We start from the raw sequence: 22,729 nt of genomic DNA on the forward strand, positions 1-22,729 counted from the left end.
CATTGACAGAGTATACATAGAATGCCAAAGAATGGGAATAAATATAAACATCAGCAAGACGAAATATATGGTCGTCAGCAAACATCCAACCTCATCAATGAAACTGACACTCAATGGAAAAAATATCAGTCAATTGTCAAGATGTTAATGAAAGGTGGGATCCTAAAATAGATATAAAGAGAAGGATTGAAATTGCACAGCAGTCTTTCATGAAAATGAGAGCATTATTCTGCAATAGAGATCTAAACATAAAAGTTAGATGCAGAATGCTGAATTGTTACATCTGGTCCATTCTGCTCTATGGAGTTGAAACATGGACATTGAAGGTGACAACCATCAAGAAAATTGAATCCTTTGAGATGTGGCTATATAGAAGAATGCTAAAGATATCATGGATAGAAAAAATTGCCAATGAAGATGTCTTAAAATCCATTGGTAAAGCCAAAGATCTCATACAAACAGTCAAGAAATTAAAAACATCATATTTTGGCCACATCATGAGAAACGGCAAATGCCAACTTCTACAAACTATTCTGGTAGAAGTTGGTATTTGAAGAATTGGTGGCAAAGGAGCTAGAGGAAGAAAAAGAATATCTTGGTTTGGCAACATCAAGATGTGGACAGGAAAGAGCAGTGTACAACTGTTCAAATTAACACAAGAACGCAGTTTGTTTGCTAAGACGGTCGCTGTCCTTCGATAGAAGATAGCACCATGAGAAGAATGTGTGTGTGTGAGTGAGTGCAGTGGATCACTCACTAACATCTGTATCTTGCCCAAGTTCTGTACTCTAAAATTTGATGACTAATTTTTTTTATTAGTCATCAAATTTTCAGAGATTTTTCTCTGAAATTATCTGATGTATGAAACATATTCTACAAATAATGGAATTCATGTTATAATTTTGTAATTTATGTATATTGTAACTTTGTATTATCTGATATATTAAGTTGCAGACAAAGCTGTGTCTGTTTATTAATATTAGGTTTTTAATGTCTCTATATAGAAATTTAATGGTTCCTTTACAAATTGCATTGTTCAATGTGACCATAGTGCAGTCAAGCTTATGAAACTTATAGTTGAAAATTTTTCTTCATATAAAGATGAGGCAGAATATGAAGGTGTCAGAGGTAAAGAATAATATTAATTATTATGCTATATAAAAGTACTTTTATGTTTTAGTAACTTCAAAAATAATTCACATTATTTTGTTCCAATTTCAAAATTGTTTTGTTTAAACATATAAGTTCCTCTGTTTAGTTGAAGAACAATAGGACCATGTTCTTCATTTGAAAAAGACCAGGCTTAAGTTCTCAGACAAGGAATCTTTATACATGCTTTTTCCAATTGAAGGTAAGTTAGTTGATCCCATATGGGGATAGCATGGCTTTTCTCCTGGAAATTCAGGTTTACTGACCCACATACAAACAAATCATAATTATCTGAGAAAAATACCATGTTCAGGATAAATAGTGGATTATGTACTGTTCGGTGACCTTCTGCAATGAGTCTTCAGATTCTTTGGAGGTGCCTTGAAGCAATAATCATCATAAAATATCTTTAACTCTTGTTACAATGGAGCACACACACACACATGTAAGTGCTATGTTCCCTTATAACAGTCTCAGTATGAGAGCATGTGTGTGTGTTTCTTTCTTGGAGGAGTATGAATTTCTATCCAAATTAATCAGTATAATTTATTTCTACGTTTTTTGCAAGGCTGCTAGCAAGTTTTATATATATCATTTTGTTTAGAATTTTAAATCTTACCATTAAAGCAAATTTAATTATATATATACACCCTCTGTCCAAAAAGAAATTGAACTTTTGATAGAAAATAAAACACACGCTAATTATAATTATTCAAATCATTTATTTCAATCAATATACTCTCCCTCAGCTTTGATACAGCATTTGGCACAGTCAATTAATTCGTTAAATGAGTTTTTTATATTGGTTTTTGGGATACTGTTGAGGGTCATGGTTACTGCCGCTTGAACGTTTTCAGTGGTGTCGTATCACTTTTCTTTCATCGGCAAATGAAATCGGGGGGAGAGAAAGAGGTCAAAGCGTGCTAAATCAGGTGAATGCGGGTAAGTGATCCAACACACAAACTTGGTTTTTGCTCAAAAACTGTCTCACAATGTTCGAGATGGTGCATTATCATGCAAAAGTGACCAGCTGCCTGCATCATGATATTCATGCCGTATGTAAAGAATTCTCGCTATTAATCGCTTCAAGATAAAACTCACCATTGACCATTTGGCCAGGCAGAACGAATTCTTTGTGGATAATGCCCTTGGAATCGTAGAAACAAATCAACATTATCTTTACTTTTGACTTCTCTAAGCGACTTTTTTTTCGGATGCCCCTCTTCTGGTGGTCTCCACTCAGCACTCTGGTGCTTTGTTTCAGGCTCATACTCAAAACCATGTTTCATCACCAGTAATGATCGTTTCAAGGAAGTTTGAGTCCTTATGAACGGTTTTAATGAGGTCTTTGCAGTTTTCAATTCGATACATTTTTTGGTCATCGGTCAACTTGTGGGGAATAAATCGCGAATTCAATTTATGAAGGCCCAAACTCTTGGTCAAAATCTACTACTCTCTAGTGTCTGTCTGTCAGCCATCCTCCATCCATGCTACCAGCTTCACATCCATTCCTATTTTCTGTAAAGTATGTTGTCATATTCCTTTTGTAAAGTTCAGCAGTATCAGCGTGTAGCCCTTTGCCTTATCCAATTCAGCTGTCACTCTTATAATGTGAATAAATTACTAAGGCAGGATCCACCTTTTGCAGTGCTGTGCTGCTCACCATAGAATATCATATTCCTATCCACCCATTCTACCTTTAACCAACTTTCTCAATACCTCCCTAGATATTAATTGGTCTTTAATTTGCTACTTCGGTCCTGGAGCCTCTTTTGTGTAATGGAACTATCTTACTCCATTGGTTCCTACTTCCTTGCTATGGCCAAGACTTAGATTTAACAACTTCATCAGAGGCACTGCCATTTCTCTTGCACATTCGCATAGCACATAGTTGACATATCTAAACATACCGATGTATTCACATTAATATTTCTCAAAAACTCTTATGAATCATTCTTTCTCTTACCAAGTAAGAGAAAGGATGATTAATAAGAGTTTTTCCTCCTTGTTACATAGTGGAAAAAATTCTTTAGGATTTCCTTTTTTCCTTTATATATATATATATTTATTTTTACAGCTCCTGCTTTATGCTGCCAATCATCCATTTAACTCCCACTTGGTTTATTCTTCTGACCCTGGGTATGCAACTCAGTATTATTTCCCTTTAGCATTCCCTGACCATTTCCCATGCACTGTTGACGTTCTTCACTTGTAGCTGCTTTTGTCAGTGTACTGCTCCCTGCTGTCTCCTAAGTTTATAATAATTGCCAGCTTTGTAGCTTTACATATATCCCTTCTTAATTGACAGCTCATGTTTAGCAGACAATGATGCATGGTTATGGATACATCTTCTGATTTTATTACCAGATCTAGCATGCTCAAATCCTAGTTTCCCTACATTAATAACTATGTAAATTCCATTTCCATTTTCCCATGTATCCTTTCCTTCCTTCAGTATATGTTCCCATAGTTGAAGTACCCATAATAATTGGCACAGTTGGCAATGCATTGCACTGGCATCTTTCTGTGCAGTTCCCCCTTCCCCGACTCTATAGTAGCAACCAGTGATATATTTTGTGCTCTTTCCCTTTATCTCACACCAGATAACCTCAAATGACTGTCTCCTTCAGTTTTAAAATCCTTAACTTCTGCTTTACTGATTGCAGTCCTTCAACTGTGTGAAAATACTATATCTCTTGCATTCTGTCTCTATAAATGTATCTTCTATCAAATAGGTCTCACTGATGTCAATAAGTTTTGGCTAAGTTGAGCTGACCAATGCCCAAAATTTCTTCCCTTTATTTCTAATGTTTTTGAAATTTATATACTTGCATTTCAATGTTCTCTTAGATCTACATTTACCCTTGTGTGATGTAATTACCAGTGGCAGCTCCTCTATAAGAGCTGTAGGGCTACATTGAATGCAGCTGCAGTGTTGAGCCACCACTGGTAATTACCATTCCATTCGGATTTGAATGAGAAACTGCACTCACACATTCCATAGTTGTTTCTGCAATTGCAGTCATTTTCTGAGGGGTGGGTAAACATATGCTTGACTGCATCCTCCCCCTTCACACACACACATCTAGCGTCCCTGATTTTGCACTTCCAACCTCTTATTGAACAACATTTTCTTCAAACAGCTAATGCGAAAACCATTCTAGTGCAATGGGTTAGGGAATCATGTATCTATTCAAGGAATCACAGATAATAAATGTGACATAAAAACTGAATATATTGTGAATATTTGGAATGATTACTTTGGAAGATCATTAAATGAAACAAGTGACAGATTAGGAATAAAAGATATTCAAGAGGGATACATATCAATACTTGAGGCAGAAACAGCTATCAAAAACCAGAAATATGGAAAGTCAGCTGGAGTAATTATATTTGACAAGAAATGCTCAAGAATGAAGGTATAAAATTTTACAGTGGTTGCACAGCATAATTCAGAAGACAGAGTCAGAAAGTCAAATTCTGGATGAGTGAGGTGTAGTTCCATAGTGCCATCCATAAAAAAGGAAAATAAAGCAATGTGAGAATAAGAGGAATATTCCTACTGATTCTTCCAGTTAAGATTTATGCAAGAATTGTTGGGAAGAAGATAAAAAAATCTGGTGGAAGAGAAACTGGAATGGGGAAAAACAATTCTCCTCATTCTTAACACCTTCCAGAACAGCTCCACCATCACAGCAAGATACTGTAACATAAATAATCAGATTAGGAAGCATTAATCATTGTAGATGAATGCTTCCTAATCTGATTGAACTGAATTAATTAAATTATCTTGTTCCTAATTTGCATTTATCTAAACAATAATTTGAACTACTCAAATCTAGTCTTCAACAGTGGAACATGTTAGCTCCAGGAAAAAAAAAATTCATCTTATCTGAAATAGAAAGAAAATCCTAGTTTCATATTTTGAGACAATGAAAATTTGCTACTACTGTGTGACAGATGGCTTTTCAAAGAATCAAATGTAGTTTATGAGCCCAAAGATTGTGCTTGTTTGTGGACTCTTCGAAAATAAGCTTAAAAGTTTTATTACATAATAGCAATATCAGAAGTCATCCACTTCTTATGCATCAGTAATTATAAAGATGACTTGAAATTCTGTCTAACGAAGGGAAAATAACATACAAAGACTACCATGGGAACATTTGTGATGATTAAAAGTGATTATATTACATCTGGATATGCTAAGAGAATTTCCAAAACATTGCTGCTTATGGGACAGCTATGTACAAGATAATATAGTGGGTATGATGTTATGCCCTTTCCACTAAATTCCATGTATGAAAGTGAAAGCAGAGAGAGCATGTGGAAATTCTTTCGTGAGTGAGCAAGTGCAAGAAATGCATACCTTGTTGAAAGTGAGATAACGAAGTGCCAAATGTGAATGATGGTAAAGCATGAAATTAAATTTTGTATAGAATATAGTTGGAGAAGTGACAAGAAACTATAAAACAGCATTTGTCACTGTAGATGTTACAAATGACAAAATTAGAAGAAAAATTTGATATCATTCGCCAGAACACACGAAATTTAACCATGTGGTTAGGCCACATGGTTAGATCTGATAGTTTATTTAAAATAGGAGAGGAGTTGACTTCTGGCAAAAAAAAGCATCAGGGGTGACCTATAATCACCTGAATAGATAATATTAGAAAATGGACTAATTCTTTGTTCTCCACGCTATTAAGGAGATCCCAGGAACAACTGGAGAAAGAGAGACTACATCAAGATTATCAACTTTATCGTGCCCAGTGGCATCTACATCATAAACTGTAGGCAAATAAGAAAAGAACCTTGTGAGGAAATTCTGTGATAAGTGGTATTTTTGATTAGAACCCAGTGAAAATGTTTCCCAGCAGCAATCAAAACTGTCAATGAAGCTTTCAATATGCAGAGAGAAAAGGTAAAAGAGTTTTTTTTTTTGCAGGTATCAGTGATTTGAAAGACAATAAGTATGCAATGAGAGAAGATATGAAAGAAGTAAAAAAGAAGAGCGAGTCTTCTGCCTCAGTATGATAGAACTGAACTGAGAAGAAGGGGCATAATTGCAATCTTCTCACTGATGTTTGCAATCATTCCCCTTCTTCTCAGTTAAAGCTTAGATATGGAGGAAAAATGTTCTATAAAAGGTTATCACCAATGATAAATGTGACAAACATATGTAGTGAATTTGATGGACAAAAGGACTTGTTGTCACATTTATCATTGGTGATTCTTTTTATGGAATTGTTTTCCTCTATATCTAAGTTTTAGCCAGAGCATTTCGACACCTTCCTGATATGTATCTTCTATATTATCAAACTCTCTGTTTGACTTTTGTTTAGCTACTTTTAAACATGCCTCACTTTCTTGCAGTTTTCTCTGTATTCTCTGCTGACTTACTGAGAAATTTTCAGTATTTTTTTTTTTTTTCAGGAATGCTTCTTGAATCTACCACAAAGTTCTGATGTTTCATTTCTTGCAAACAATTTCAGCATGTACCTTTTTTGCCTGAATCATTGAATGTTTTCTACAGGGGCTGCCACTGAATCTCTTGGCTCTTATTTTAAGCTTTCATTTTTTGCTTGAATGATGTTTGCATATTTGAGTCTATAGTGTACCTCTGAAAGCCTGGTCTAGTTATCCCACAGGTGGGATTCAGATCTTAGTTCGAGATAGCAGAGATGCTACCCCCACTTAGCCAAACATGTTGGCAAATTAAAATCAAGCCTTTTGATTTAATTTATTATTGATAACAGAACAATGTCTTAATGGTTGTTCAGAATAAACAACCTGAGAAATTGAGTATTTTGTTTATTAAATGCAATTTTTTCCCTTTTTTGTAATTCAAACAGTAATAATTTTAGCTCTGAAGGAGTTTTCTTTCTGATGGATAGGAAATTAATATGCTTTTTTTTTTTCAATAAATTCAAATGAACGCAATCTGCTTCATAGTTTACTTTTATAATTTACATGGGATCACTTAAGGGTAAAAATTAGATAACTGGGAGCAGACCTCTACTTAGCCTTTTAAGGAATAGGGAGAACTGACCCAAGCCCAATCCTTAACTTCTTATGATGCACTTCATCAGTAGATATTCACCTGGATGTTGAGAGCCCATTTTCATCATTCAGTGTCTACCTGGATACTGAATGATGAGGGTGGACTGGCAATTTGGAATTTAGCCAACCAAATTATATTCTCTATTTGCCTTAAACCAAAACACAATGATGACACATGAAGAAATATCATATCTGCTGGGGCATTGTCTGTTAAACAAGAGCCCCTGTTTTTGTCAAGGAACCAGGATGAACGGCGAAAATTTAGCTAGTAGAATGAACTCAAACTTACCTCATCAGAATTCAAGATAGGTACCTCAACAGAAGAATTATCAATAGGAAAGAAGTACTCAAATATATAAATATTATTCAGGAAAAAATTAAAGAGTTTGAAAATCAGAATCAAACCTTGGATACTGATTGGTAGACTGAAGAAATCATTGTTTGATTCAGCCAGAGAGACATGTTAGGTTGAGTGAGTAGCAGTGGCAGCCTGCCCGTGAAGTTTTAAATGGGGGTGCTGCCTATACAAAATAATTTTTAAAAAATTCTTTTTTTCCTAATCAGTATCCAATTTATTAATAAATTAATTGATTGGTTACTGATTAGGAAAAAAGAATTTTTTAAAAATTAGTTTGTATAGGCAGCACCCCTACTTAAAACTTCACGGGCCGCCACTGGTGAGTAGTATCTTTGCTCCCTTGAACTAAGGTTTAAATCTCACCTGATAGAATTTAGCCTGATAGGTGGCTTCTGGTAGAATTTTCCTGTAATTAGAGTGCTCTAGAAAGTTAAACCATTAAAAAAAAAAGAAAACTAGCAATGTCGTTTATAAATTGTAGTAGACATAGTTTATATTAGATTTAGAGTAGTTTTGTCTTAAATATCTTAGTTATTCTGTATAGTACAGTACATTTCAGCATGCCACATTGCACTTGTTTGAACTAGAATAATGACAACCAAGACATCCTTATTTTTCAAAGAGTTCAATCCAGGTGACTAGCAGTGCAGTGTCTGTGAAATAAATTCTTGACTGAGCATGAGTGGACTGTGGTTCGAAAGCAAGAGTGGTGGAATATTTAGGAAGTGTTTTGATAGCAAGTCAGAATATAAGTCAAAAGAGTGGGAGTGAAGCAGTGGACATTGCAATGAATAGATGTGAAAATGTGAATGATGGAGAGACAGAGGATATGATTGAGAAAGAGAGAATGAGAGTAACATTGATAATCGTAAGAGTCATGGATGATGTGAAGAATGATGAGTTGATCATAATAAGAGAGAGAGAGAGACAGCTTGCTTACACGGAGTCCTTAACATGTTCATTGCCAATCAAGCGATATCGCGTGATGCGAGTTCTCACCAAACGGCCGATCACGCATTATCACGTGGACGTTGCTAACTAAATAAAAAAATAAAAAAAATTTGGCCACCACACGAAATTCCAATTTTCAGCTTGGCAATGAAAGTGTTAAAGGATGAAGTACAATCTCAAGTGAATGTAGAAAAGTCAAATGAGTGGTACAGCCAAAAAGAAAGAAAAGGTGTGAGAAAAGAGAAAGAAATGTTTGCCAAAGCAAGAAAAGAAAAGTAAGGAGACATTTTTGTGTGGTAATACCACAATAAGAGGGGTTACTTGATAAATGATTTAATTATCAAGGTGCAAGAATTAACAGTGTTAGCAAAGCTATTAGGATGCAGAAAGGCAAGGTGAAAAAGTTGATTGTTTTGCCAGGTACAAATGGAGGATGGCAACTATTGCATGAGGGAGGACATGAAAGAGTTACTGAAAGCAGCAAAAATGAAGATTGAGATAGTTAATATTAGTGAGTCTGTTGCTATGGTATGATGGTGATGCATTCAAAAGGATTGCCACGATTGTGAATGATTCAATGCATAGGTTATGTAGGAGAAATGATCTAGATTTGTGGATGTGTGAAGTTAGTTCATTGGATGAAAGGACCTATATAAATTGGACAGTTAATACACTTAAATAGATTTGGTGTTCAGGGTCTATAAAAAGTGCTGTTGAATGTAGTGAGATTGAGGGTACAAAATCAGAGAAGTTGTTGGGTGTGTGTTGGGAGAGGGTAGTGAGTGAGTGAGCGAGCTAGTACCAGTGAGGCAAGTGTCAGAATGAATACTTGAGATAGCACTGTTGGTAAAAGATCAAAATAGGATAGTTAATATAAAGCAAGCATATGAGCAGTTGTGGGCCTGGGGGAAGACTATTACACTTTACCTACACAAATGACAGAAGCAACATTTGGAACAAGTCAAGTGGGAGCAGTTTTTGACATTAATTATCTAACCCCGACAGTTAATTTCTTAGCACCTGGCTAGCCAGTCAGTAGAGCACGAGACACTTAATCTTGGGATCGTGGGTTTGAGCCCCACATTGAGCATGAAAATACAGATCCACACAGGTTGGCACAAATGATTTGAGAGGCGAGAAGTATTCTGTGAGGAAGAATATAAAGGAGTTGTTAGAATAGACAGGCTGAAGGGTGAGAAAGTGAAGATTGTAAGTCTCTTGCACACTATGATAGAGGCGAACTCAGGAGGAGGACATTTATAGCTAATGAGTCAATATGTAGATTGTGCAGAAGGAATGATGTAAGATGTGTGGATCTGTGGTCTGTGTTTGAAAGAAAGAAGGATTTGTATAATGCTGGACTGCATCTAAATAGTTTTGGTATTAGGTGTCTAGATAGAGCTTTGTTCACTGAGCATGCTGAAGTGCAAATTCAGGAAAAAAAAAAAAAGCAATTAGGGTGGAAGCAGGTGAATTTGTGTGACTCATGAGGTGAGTGAATGTGAGAATGACCAAGTGCTGAATCTAGTCTCTTAAGCAAAAATATTGAATAGGGTTCAGTATAGGAAGTAAAGGTGGGTTGGGGCCTAAATAGATGCTGCAGCTTCTATATACTAATGTCAGAAGTGTCAGGAACAAAAGAGAAGAATTTTTGGCATTAGTGCAACCTCACCAAAAGTTATAGGCATTAGTGAGACTTGGCTAACAGCAGATGATGCAGTTACAAGGTTTGTTGTGGTATTTATTGATATTTGTTGACAAATGTCCCCTAATGTCCCCTAAAGAATGGGCAGTTTTCTCTGAAAGCACCCAAACACACATCAACAACTAAGCGCTGTTAACTGAAGCTCGACACACAAAAAAATGGTATGCCTTAACAGGCACAAAATACATTACACATACTGTTCCCAATCTCGCTGACACCTCCGCCTCACGATCCACACTTGACAACTCCATCAAAAATCTGTCACACCACATCCTCACACCCGACAAGATCATCATCCTAAACAAAGGTCTTAACTTCACGATATCCCCTAAATTCGTACCGAAAAAAGACATCATCATCATCGAAATCCAAGCAAAACTTGAAAATGACCCAAACAGAGACACAATATTCCAAAAAATAAACAACATTATAAATAGCAAAATAATAGTAAAACCCAACATCACTCCCAACTTACAAAAGTGCCCTTTTATCTTTAAAAAAGAACCCTGATATCATGATCACAAAAGCTGACAAAGGAAACACCGTTGTCATCATCAATAAAACTGATTACCACAACAAAATAATGGCCGTCTTAAACGACCAACACACCTACCAAATAATCCACAATGATCCTACCCCCGACCTCATAAAACAGATAAACAGCACCTTACACACCTTAAAAAGTCAAAACAAAATAGATAAAACCACAATGAGACACATAACCCCCCCGCACTACATGCACCCCCTATATGTTCGGGAACATCAAAACCCACAAAGACAATTATCCGATATCCCATAGTCTCCTACAAGAACACCACCACAGCTCCTTTATCAAAATTTGTTGCCATACTCATCAAACCACTACTAACAATGTCTATCTGTATGATCAAAAATACAGATGACCTATTCTGGAAATTAAACAACACTACTCCATCCCAGGATGACTTCCTCTCCTCACTAGATGCAACTTCATTATACACCAACGTGGATGTTCCCAAAACCTTAGACATCGTACACACACTACTCTCTGAGGACCACACCTTACACACACACACACGCACAAAATTAACATCAAATGACATCATTAGTTTGATTAAACTCACAATATCCACCAATTTCCTTAAATTCAACAACTCCTTATATGTTCAAATTTTCGGTCTCCCAATGGGCCAAAACATCAGTGGACAATTAGCGGAATTATTCCTGGCACACATTGAATCACTTCTACTCCCCCCCCGCATCACCTTCTATGGCAGATACGTAGACGATATTCTATGCATTGGCAAACCCTCACACATCTCTGCCTTACGAACATCCCTCAACGATTTTAGCAACAGACTACAATTCACTATGGAAACAGAACAGAACAAATCCATCAATTTCTTAAATCTTACATTAATCAGAAGCCATAACAGAATAGCCATGAAGATATTCCACAAACCCAGACATGTCGGAAACTACCTCCATTTCAATTCATACCACCCATATTCCATTAAAAAATCAGTCATCCTATCACAGTTTATCAATGCTTACAAATTCTCAACCAACAGCAATTTTCTTAACACAGAACTCAAGTATTTAACACAGGTTTTCAAAAATCGCAACTATCCCACACATCTAATAAATTACGCGAACTATACGGCAAAATCCCGTCTTAACAATAATACAACAAAAGCAGACTTCCCGACACGTATGGTCATCAAATTGCCATACATCCAAAACACATACAAGGCTTACAAATACATTTTCAAAAACACGGACTATAAGCTAGTATTCACCACAAACCAAAAATTAGCAACTCTCCTAAAACCTACTAAATCTCTCACTCACAAAGAAATATTCGAACACCACAACACAGTCTACAAATTTCCTTGTCAAAAAGACTGTGACGTCACCTACATGGGCTCTACAATTAGGTCGTTATGGACTAGACTACAAGAGCACTTCAGGGATTGCAATATTCCCATTCCAGAACATCTGAACACAAAAAAAACATCGCAACATCAAAAAGATAAACAAAACACAGAATACGGGGAAGACAGAAATTGCAGCTCACACCCTTGAACTAAAACACATCCCCCAAATTGACAAAGCCATAATCATTGACAAACAAGAAAACGAAACAATGCTTAGAATATCCGAAACTACTGCCATAAAATGCGATGGAAATTCTATCAACGTCCACCGCCCCTACCTAATTTCCGAATGTTGGACATTCCAAAACTTACAAATTAAGCCACGCCTCCGGCCAATAATGACAACAAATGCCCAAATGTGGCAGATGCAACTTGCAGCCTTGACATAGCCCTACAGTCATTCCCACAAAGTTCCGACGATGGTCAGATGATGACTGAAACGGTCCACACCCCGTAAACCCTTGCCCCAGTTTCCACATAAGGATACCCTTCCCCTTCGTTTTTCCCCCCTCTCCCTCCCTCTCCCCACAACAAAATAATATATATATATATATTTATATATATATTATTAATAGTAACCCGGGTTTCCAAACTTATTTCCTGTGTCTCAAGCACATCCCCATGTTCTCCCCCCCCCCCCCCCGTTTACATACAACCTTTCAGCAAGAGCTTGGATTTAGGAGGCATCTTTAAACCAAAAACAAGGTATGTACAAAATTTTTCCACATTTTTTATTCTGCCATAATTGCCTTCTATACTCGCCCATAATGCCCTAAAATATATATATACCCCTTTTTGAGTTATGTTAGCCAATGTATTAAATATAAGGGACACTCCTAAACAAAAACAGGCTAAAATAGCCATTAATTATATTAATAACAACATAAAAATCTTACAACTTTTACAGATCTGGAGGTGAGTGACCAAGATAGTGACATCTGTGGAATGCTTATGAGGATAGGGTTGAAGAGTTCTGGGTTTACAGAAATTGGTTGATAGGTGGAAAAGCAGTGATATGAAAATGAACAGGAGTATTTACCACTTTCCAAGTAAATTTTTTGCTTGAAAAGTGGTAAATGAGTGAAATAGGTGATCAGAGTTTGGTGTGGGTGCCTTGTCAGTGGATGAGTTCAAAGAATAGTGTGACAGATACTGTGTAAATGTTTAAGGCCTTTATTGATAAGTTATGTCTGCACACTCCATGGTGTTACCTGTCTAATAATAATAACAATAATAATTAGTCTCATTGTGGATTGTTATTGAAAAATATTTGGGTGCAACATGAGTTTTGTTACCCAGAGTGAAATTACTGTTACTCTGCTTATTTGATGTCTGAAGTGGCCAGAAAAATTACCATGTTTAGTCTCTAGAGCAGGATTTTCAGATTATATAACCCTTAGTTCACCCATTATAGTGAATGATATATAATAAGTTTGCAATCTTTTATGAATGGGATTCACATTTAAAAAAAAAAAAAGGATAATGTAGGCTGCATTTATAACTGGGTGAGTAACTCAAATACAGCAGTTCTTTGCGTGCTTCAAAATTTTATTTGCCATCTTTCAAGCATTATTAATAGATAAACATTAAATGTCTCATCAGATCATCCCAAAAGTAATGTTATTTTTATCATTAAGTTTTGAAAGGACATTAAAGATAAATCACTTGCTAATTTAATCGAGTGTATTCTCCATTTGAATCAACAACACTCCTCCAACGTTGTGAAAGCTTCATAATGCCGTTTTATAGAATTAAGGAGTTTGGAGGCAAAGAAGTTGCATAAGCTCAGTTTCAGTGCCTCTAATGTATCGTATTATTTTTCATTAATGAAATGTTACAAACTTCGAAATAAGTGGTAATCTGAAGGTGCAAGGTCAGGAGAATACAGAAGATGTGGAAGCTTTTCCCAGCCAAGTTCCTCAACATTGATACAGGTGAGTCTTGTACTATAAGAGTGTGCATTATCATCACAAAAAAAACCCATTTCAATTGACCAGAGAACACATCTTTTCTTTCAGTTTTTCATTCAATCAATCGATTTGTTCACAGTATACTTCAGCTGTGATTAAAGATGCCAAGAAATTATATTCTTGATTTAATCCTTTATCCAAGTGTAAGCAAACAGAGTTTACGCTTGAAATAATTTCAGAACTGGACACCTCATATATAGAGCTAATGACTTCACATCACGTGCCATAGTATCCCATAATTCAAAGTACATATCCTTATAGAACATGTATAATGCTATGCATTATTTAAAGGGTCACTACCCAGACCGACTTTGACCTTTATTGAGGTCTCATCGGTGGGAGCAAGACCCAGAGGTGATACCAAGGTTGAAGTAATGCAGAAGTCATATTTCCATAATCTCTAATCCAGAGATTTTGGTAATAAGGTGTGACACCTTTTGGCTACTCATTTGTGGAAATATGGCTTCTGCATTACTTCAACCTTGGTATCACCTCTGGATCTGGCTCCCATTGATGAGACCTCAATAAAGGTTGAAACCAGTCTGGGTATTGACCTTCCCGTAATGCATAGCATTATACATGTCTGTAAGGATATATAGTTTGCATTACAAGGTAAGTGATGTGATGTCATTAGCCTCTCTCTATATACGAGTTGCCCAGTCCAGAAATTATTTACTTATGCTTAGATAAAGGATTAAACCAAGAATATAATTTCTTGGCATCTTTAATTTATAGTATAACGAAGTGGGAAAACTTCCAACATCTATTTCAGCTGTGATTGTTTGATTTTGTGGCAGGAGTTCAAAATACATAATACCAGCCATATCCTGCCAAACATTTAACGAAACCTTCTGGAGACGAAGGTTTGTTTTGGCTGAGGTTTAACCTGTTCCCCTGAATGAACCTACTGCCTTTGGTGCTTAACATTCTTATAAAGTATATCGCGTTTGAATAAAAACTTTAGTTTAATATTACTAAAATTTACAATTCGACGTTTCAACCTTTATGTCAAGGTCATCTTCTGGAGCGTACAAATATACACAAGAAACAAGCTATACTACAATCAGACTGGTTTGTTAAAGACACTGACCAACCGCTACCACAATTGTTGGCCTGACCTCTGGTGAAAAAAAACATAATAATAATAATAATAAAATAAATAAATAAATAAAAAATAAAATAAAATAAAATAAAAATTATACATCAACGCTAGAGTCCTATTATTTGTGTTGTCTACTATATACATATATTAACATCATTCCAGCCAGTTGGAGTGGAATGGTTTCTAATACTAGCAGATTGGCTAGAGTCCTGACTTATGTTGAATCTTTCATATTAGGTTGGCTGAATGTGTGCCATCCAGATCCTTGGAATTTTCATACCATCTTTATTGTTGATATTTGGGTGGTTTATCAGGATTTCGCAGGATTCTTTAAATTTTCTTTCATACCATGTTTTTGTGCGGTATAAGGAGCAGGCGCTTTTCCAGTTGATTTGGTGTGAGGTGTTAAGTGCGTGGTCTGAGAGGCCTGCTTCACCATAATGGTTATATTTAATGTGTCTAATGTGTTCTTCCTTGCGTATAGGGATTGTCCGTCCTGTTTCACCAATGTACAGTAAGTTACAGGTGCAGCGGATGCAATAGACTCCAGGATGTGCTAATGGGAGGAGAGGATCCTTAGAGGAGCTGAATATGGTTTTAAGTTTAGTGGGTGGTTTAAAGGTGGCATTGAGGTTATAATTTTGTAGGATTCTGTTGATTTTTTTCTGATAACCCTTTAATGTATGGGATGGCTATGGTTTTACTGTAATCTAGATTCGTTTTTGTTGTGGTTTTAGAGAGTATTTTATTGACAGTATTTTTGTTATAGCCATTATTTATGAATGTGTCACTAATGATTTTTAGTTCATGTTTCAGGGCTTGCTGGTTAGAGCAAATAGTTGTGGCTCTGTTTTTAAGGGTGTTAACGACTCCATATTTTAAGGGTGTTAATGACTCCATATTCTAAGGAATTGCAACTTGCAATTCCTTAGAATGAGTTCCACCTCAGCTTAGCGGTACTTATAAAGCTTTAAAAATTCATGTTTCGACAAGCTGAGACATGTTTGAACAATTACAATATAAAAAACATTACTTTTAGGATGACCTGATATATTGTGGAATCCTGCACAGTATTGAGATTTATTTTCTGACCAAAAAGTAAATATGTCTGTACTTTGCAAGTTAGCATTGGGAACGTTTTATGCAGAGGATACCACATATGCATAGCTTTGGTATTTTCATTTGTATTTAGTTGAATATTAATTTGTTTCTTTAACATGTGTATTGAAAATACTCAAAACCATGTAAGCATTTTACAAAAAAATCACATTTAACATTTAGTATAAGTTGGAGATGTTTAGGATTGAAATACTGGATTTGGGTTGATGGGCATAGGATTCTGTATTGAGGGTGAAGCATTTGGTTGTAAAGAAATGGTCTTGCTCATGCAATTTGCTTACATTTCATGATAAAGTGATTAATGTTTGGCATTTGGGGAAACTCATATGCAATAATATTTTTGGCCTTTGCAAATACATCTGACAGATTCCAACATGCTAAGTTGATGAACAAGCTGTAGAAGATAGGGATGGATATTAGATCAATTAGTAGAATTCTGTATTGGAGATAGTGCCCAGAAATAACAGGTGGAATTTGCTCTTAACTGCTGTTGTTTATCTTGCTTGTTAATGATATTTCTTATAGTTTTGACAGGAGCTGTTTATGGGATAAAGATGGAAGAGTTCTATGGAGTTATACTAGATTGATATATAAAAAAAGATTTTATAGATTGAAGGGAGATATGTGAATATTTTTACATGGAGAGTTGTTGAATAGATTGCATTGGCAGGTCTTGTGAATATGTGCAGAATGTAGTTTAAGGTATAATGTTTTATTATACCTTTTTTATTAATGAATCTACTGACTTCCTGGTATTTTTTTAAGTGGAACATTTTGCTCTGGAGTGTAGAAGTACAAAATCTTGTCATAAATACTATTACAGTTTATGCATACCCTCATGCTGCCCACAGAATTCCACAAGCCTGGTTCCATTAGTGGTGCTGTGCACAGCCAACATTCATGCATTAATCAGTATAGAAAGAGAGAGAGAGAATTGTCTAGCTGTACAGGTTAACATTTAGTGGGGAGATTATTAGAACTGTGTAGTTGTAACAGCACTTCACAAGGCTGGAATGCTGCCACCTGTTATTTTCAACATGCTGAAAACATATAGGATCAGTAGGATTTGTGTATCAGACTGTTAACCATTATAATGATACGAAGATGTATCTGACAGCCAAAGAACAGGTTGACTACGCTACATTAAGAGATAGATGTAGAAAGTTTTAACTTGGGTATATATTATGTATTCAAGATACCAAGTAATTTTATATGAACTTGGTTTTTAATCCTATTTCCCAAGAAAGCAAACAGACAAGAAAGTCAAGTTTGCACCTGCAAGTCTAAGGCAACTGATCCCTAAGGTAGTGCCAGTCGAGGCAACTCGTGGTAAAGGTGGATAAAGCTCTGATCACTATTCTTAGTATTTTTCCTCTAATGTAAAGCACATCCCCTTGCAGAGATGTATGATGCTGAACATTAAAGGCAATGATCACTACCCATACCGGTTTCGACCTTTGTTGAGGTCTCGTCAGTGGGAGCCAGACCTGAAAATGCTAAGAGTGAAGTAATGCAGAGCTCATTATGTATTTTACCAAAACAAGTTGCCACAAGGTGTTTTAACCTTATAAATAAAATCTCAGGATGAGAGATAGATGTAGAAAGTTTTAACTTGGGTATATATTATGTATTCAAGATACCAAGTAATTCTCTTCAAGAAATCAAGTAATTCCAAGTAATATTTCTCATCCTGAGATTTTATTTATAAGATTAAAACACCTTGTAGCAACTTGTTTTGGTAAAATACATAATGAGCTCTACATTACTTCACTCTTAGCATTTTCAGGTCTGGCTCCCACTGACGAGACCTCAACAAAGGTCGAAACCAGTATGGGTAGTGACCATTGCCTTTAATGTTCAGCATCATACATCTCTGCAAGGGGATGTGCTTTACATTAGAGGAAAAATACTAAGAATAGTGATCAGAGCTTTATCCACCTTTACCACGAGTTGCCTCGACTGGCACTACCTTAGGGATCAGTTGCTTTAGACTTGCAGTACTTGCAGGCGCAAACTTGACTTTCTTGTCAGTTTGCTTTCCTGGGAAATAGGATTAAAAACCAAGTTCACACGCTACATTAAGATTCAACAACTTATGTGGCCAGTGAAGGCATGCCTCTGCCAGAATTTGTGAAAATGCAGCAATTGATGTCCTGAGAGGTGAACATTTTGCAGAGAACAATGTCACATGTACTAACTGATGACCTGATGGTGAGAGTCTGTCATTGCTCTACCAAAGGCACTGCTTCAGTAGTATGCAAACAACAGACACAGAAATATTCTCAGATGAAAAGATTTTCATCACTGAAATGAGTCTATAATTGCCAAAACAATCGGGTATGTCCAGAATGGTCACACAGCATGTGCCATAGCACCCAGGATTTAGAGACGTCATCACCCCCACATCAGTAATGGTTTAGTGGTTGGTGGGGGGGGGGGGCGTATCAAAGGGATATCCAAGTTGCATTTCTGTAAAAAAGAAGTCAAAACCTCTGCCAAAGTGTATCAAGACAATGTGCTGGAACCTGTGGTATGGACCTGGAACAGTGCCTTCTTTCACAGTAGGGAAGTGGACATTCTAACTGCCCACCCCCTGCACAAAAGGTGAGAACTACACATCAGTAGTTGGAGACAAATGTACCCAACTGCATATCACCCTTTGATTGGCCATGTGTAAGTCCCAATCTGAATCCATTGGACTTCAAATTGTGGTCGGAACTTGAGGAAGTAATAATCAATAAACAATACTCCAGCATTGCCAGCCTGAAGGTGGATTTGGGGCAAGCAGTGGCAGTGTTTCCATTGGGTGTTATGTATTCTGCCATCGATATGTAGCCTCACAGACTTCGGGCTTGCATGAAGGAAAAAAGAAGACATTTTGAACATTGAGTGCTGCTATATGCACTTGATACATGTGTTTGTATGTGCAGAAAGCTATAAATGATTTACTGATAGATTAAAAGTGTATTCACTGTTCAAGTTGTATAGTATTTATGGCTAGACTTAGGTGTAATGTATTGGTTCACTATACATCTAGTGGGTAAAATTGGGAAAGGAGAATCAATATTTCATAATAGCCTCCTTGTATTTTGATACCATTATTATCATAACAGTTGAACCTAGAGCCGTTTTTGGTATGTCTACTGTATATGTAGTTTTGTTTTTCTTAATTTTACCATTGAAATAAATCAAAACCAAAATTGAAATGACCACAAATTTTAACAGAGATCCTAAATACCAAATTTTATTAAATTCTATTTAGCAAGTAAGCAGTTATTATAATTTCAAATAATTTTGCTAATAAAATTTGTCTCATTATGGTGTGGAAAAAATTTTGATTTACGTATCATATAATTTTTTTGTCTAATTTTGCCATTACAACCAGGCTAATTCTAACAGAAATTTTAATAGATATTTTAAGTTCATTAAGTTCCATTAATCCACTGTGGATAATTTTCTAATATAATTTTGGAACATTTTGCTTCAGTTACCTCTACCAGAATAAATGAGATAGATGGTTTGACTTTTTATTATTATTCTTATTATTTATTTATTTTAAGTATTTAGATTTCAAATTTCAATAAAATCCATTTGTGATATTCTAGGAATAATGCACAGATAGAAAGCAAAGTGAATAGATATGCATTTTGTGAAACCCATATAATAAAAATATAAGATATTCTTTCTTTTCCTGGATTAAATTATTATTGAAACAGTATGAACAAAATACTAGTAATATCTTTATCTGTTAACCCCAGAGAAAGATTAGATATTTCTCTATATTCAAGTTTTTGAAGATAAAGAATTCATCTTAAATTTCATAAAATGAATCCTTACTGCATATTTATTTTTTTATCCTACATTACATTACTGTAGTTTCATTCTACAAACGTGCTCAGATATTGATTGGAGATATATGGGCTTGTTTTGAAGGAAAGGATTATGGTGAATTTCATGACATTGATGAAATCACACTGTTTGCTGATTACAGGTATGAAAATATTAGTATCAGTTTGTTTGCAGTTAAAATAAACTGCTGTGAAATTTTAAATACTTAAATTTAAGTTTTATTTTTCCATTGATAGAGTTGAATTTTTATTTAATAATAATAATAATAATAATTATTATTATTATTATTATTATTATTATTATTATTATTTGTGAGATGAAAAATTAGAAGGAAATTATTTAAAAAAAAAAACATAACAAATTCCCCTCAAACAGCAATATAAAAGCACAAACATGCCCTGTCCACCTCCCCTTCAAAAATGTTAAAGTGCTCTCATGTGCAGTGGTTTTCCATGGGCACATGTATTCTCTTCTACATGCTAACCAGAAAAAAATAAATACCATGAAACCACCGCCAATTAATATCCTCCTCAGATAAGGTCAGCACAAGCTTTAAGGAAGACAACAGACATGCCACCTAAACAAACAAACAAAAAAGTTCAGTGCAGCAGTAAAAAAACAATCATGGATATTATCAAAAACAAATGTTTCCGGTATTTTATATTGAATGGGAAATATAATATATTGGATGTATATATACTGTATATATATATATATACACAGTATGTCAATTAAGTCATGAGACAACAATTATTATATCAAAACAAAGAACTATATTTGGAATTGTCAGTTACAAGGATTCAGAATAATCTCCCTCCAACTATAACAATGTTTACCTCTGCTGTACAGGAGTTTGAAGGTATGGTAGAAGCCCTGAACTGAAACCTCCTTCGGTCTCTGGGTCACACTGTATTGGATATCTTCAATGTCACCGAAGCATTCCCCTTTCAAGGCACACCTCATCTTTGGGAGGAGGAAAAAAAAGTCTGAAAGAGCCATATTTGGTGAAATGGGGGGGGGGATGAGATATTTGATTACACAGATCAACTTTGATGCCAGAAACTGCTTCACAGACAGTGCACAGTGGTGCATTGTCATGCAAAAGAAAGCAATTGTTGTTGTGGAACAGTTTCCTGACACATCGTATGTGAACATACAGGCATTGCATTACTCTTAAATAATACTGACTGTTCACTTTGGTGCCCTCAGGAACAAATTTGCAGTGGATAATTCCAACAGCATTGAAAAAACAATGACCATTATCTTGACGTGATTTTTGCAGCCTGACTTCCTTTTTTCTGGGGAGAAGACATGTTATTCTATGCTCTGGCATTTTGTTTCTGGATCAAATTGAAAACACCAACTTTCATCAACAGTGACAATTCTTTGCAGCACATCACGATCTTGATCAACTACATAGATGAAATTTTGACAACATGCAACCTGGTCTCTCACTCTCTGTATTTGTGTGTCAATGTGTGTGCAGTAAATCTTGAATAAATCTTCCTCTTGTGCAAATCTCTTTCTAAGATTAATCTGGCCATTTCCTTTCTGACACCAAGCTGTACAGTGGGTAGCCTAGTGGTTGTTTGCACGTCATGGGCAACAATTTCTCTAGCTTTTACCACATTTTCATTTGTCCGTGCAGAAACTGGCTGCACACAGTAGATTCATCCTTCAGGGATGCTCTCCCCTCTGTAAACATTGAAAACTAGTGGAGCACCTTTGCGCAGCTCAGGAACTCATCATCATCATCATAAACTTTTTTAGGTCTTGGTACACGTCTGTAGCTGTTTTTCCTAAATTACAGTAAAATTTTATCATAGCTCTTTGCTACATGATGCAGCTACTGACACACTCTTACATCAAAGGTTGCCACACGAAAACTGCTGCGTCACCCGACTTGAAAATTGAATTACAACATAATTCCATGTTAATGTCAAAACTATTAACATGTTTGTTACTTTTATTCAAAGGGCTGTCCCATAAAAAATCAATCTCGTTACTTAATGGGCACATTTGTGTGTGTGTGTTATCAAAAATGAATGTACTCAGCAATTTGTATACAGAATTTTTGTACTACTGATAAAAAATGTAATAATAATGTTTTAATTGTATATAAATTGTATATATAGAAAGATAGAATGTGAAGGGTATAGTGTGTCCAGGGAGGATAGAGAGAAAAGAACAGGGGGGGGGGGGAGTGTTATTATTATTATTATTATTCAGGCCTCCATGAAGTCAAAAGACTCATTGTGGTAGGTCCTTCCTAGAAAACACAAATTCTATCATACCACCCCTTTAGCTCATTGACCATTTGTGCTCTCACCACTCTATCAGGCAATGCATTCCACTATTCAACTACCTTCCATGCGAAGAAACCACTCCTCACCCTCTTGCTCACAGCTTCCCTTTTGCAACTTCCAGGGATGGCCCCCTCGTCATCGCTCCTTCATGTTGTTCCACCAAGCAAAAGAACTCCCCAGTGTCAACCCTGTAACTACCTCTCAACAGTTTCAAAGTCTCAATGATATCACCTCTCCTCCTTCT

General features: G+C 35.8%; 1 protein-coding gene across 2 annotated transcripts in view; it reads left to right on the forward strand.

Moving 5' to 3' along the window:
• The window catches only part of LOC150110172 (queuosine 5'-phosphate N-glycosylase/hydrolase), a 243,870-nt gene that overhangs the window by 109,565 nt on the left and 111,576 nt on the right, over positions 1-22,729 (forward strand). For both annotated transcript variants that reach the window (XM_090398252.1, XM_090398260.1), the window contains 2 exons: positions 1,005-1,128; positions 20,207-20,321. In XM_090398252.1, the coding sequence (XP_090254378.1) occupies positions 1,005-1,128; positions 20,207-20,321 (239 nt within the window). The remainder of the gene's footprint in view (positions 1-1,004; positions 1,129-20,206; positions 20,322-22,729) is intronic.

Source organism: Typopeltis vanoorti, chromosome 1 (assembly GCF_054136105.1).
Source record: "Typopeltis vanoorti isolate ZY-2024b chromosome 1, IOZ_Tvanoo_1.0, whole genome shotgun sequence".
In the NCBI taxonomy this organism is placed as follows: Eukaryota; Metazoa; Arthropoda; class Arachnida; order Uropygi; family Thelyphonidae; genus Typopeltis; species Typopeltis vanoorti.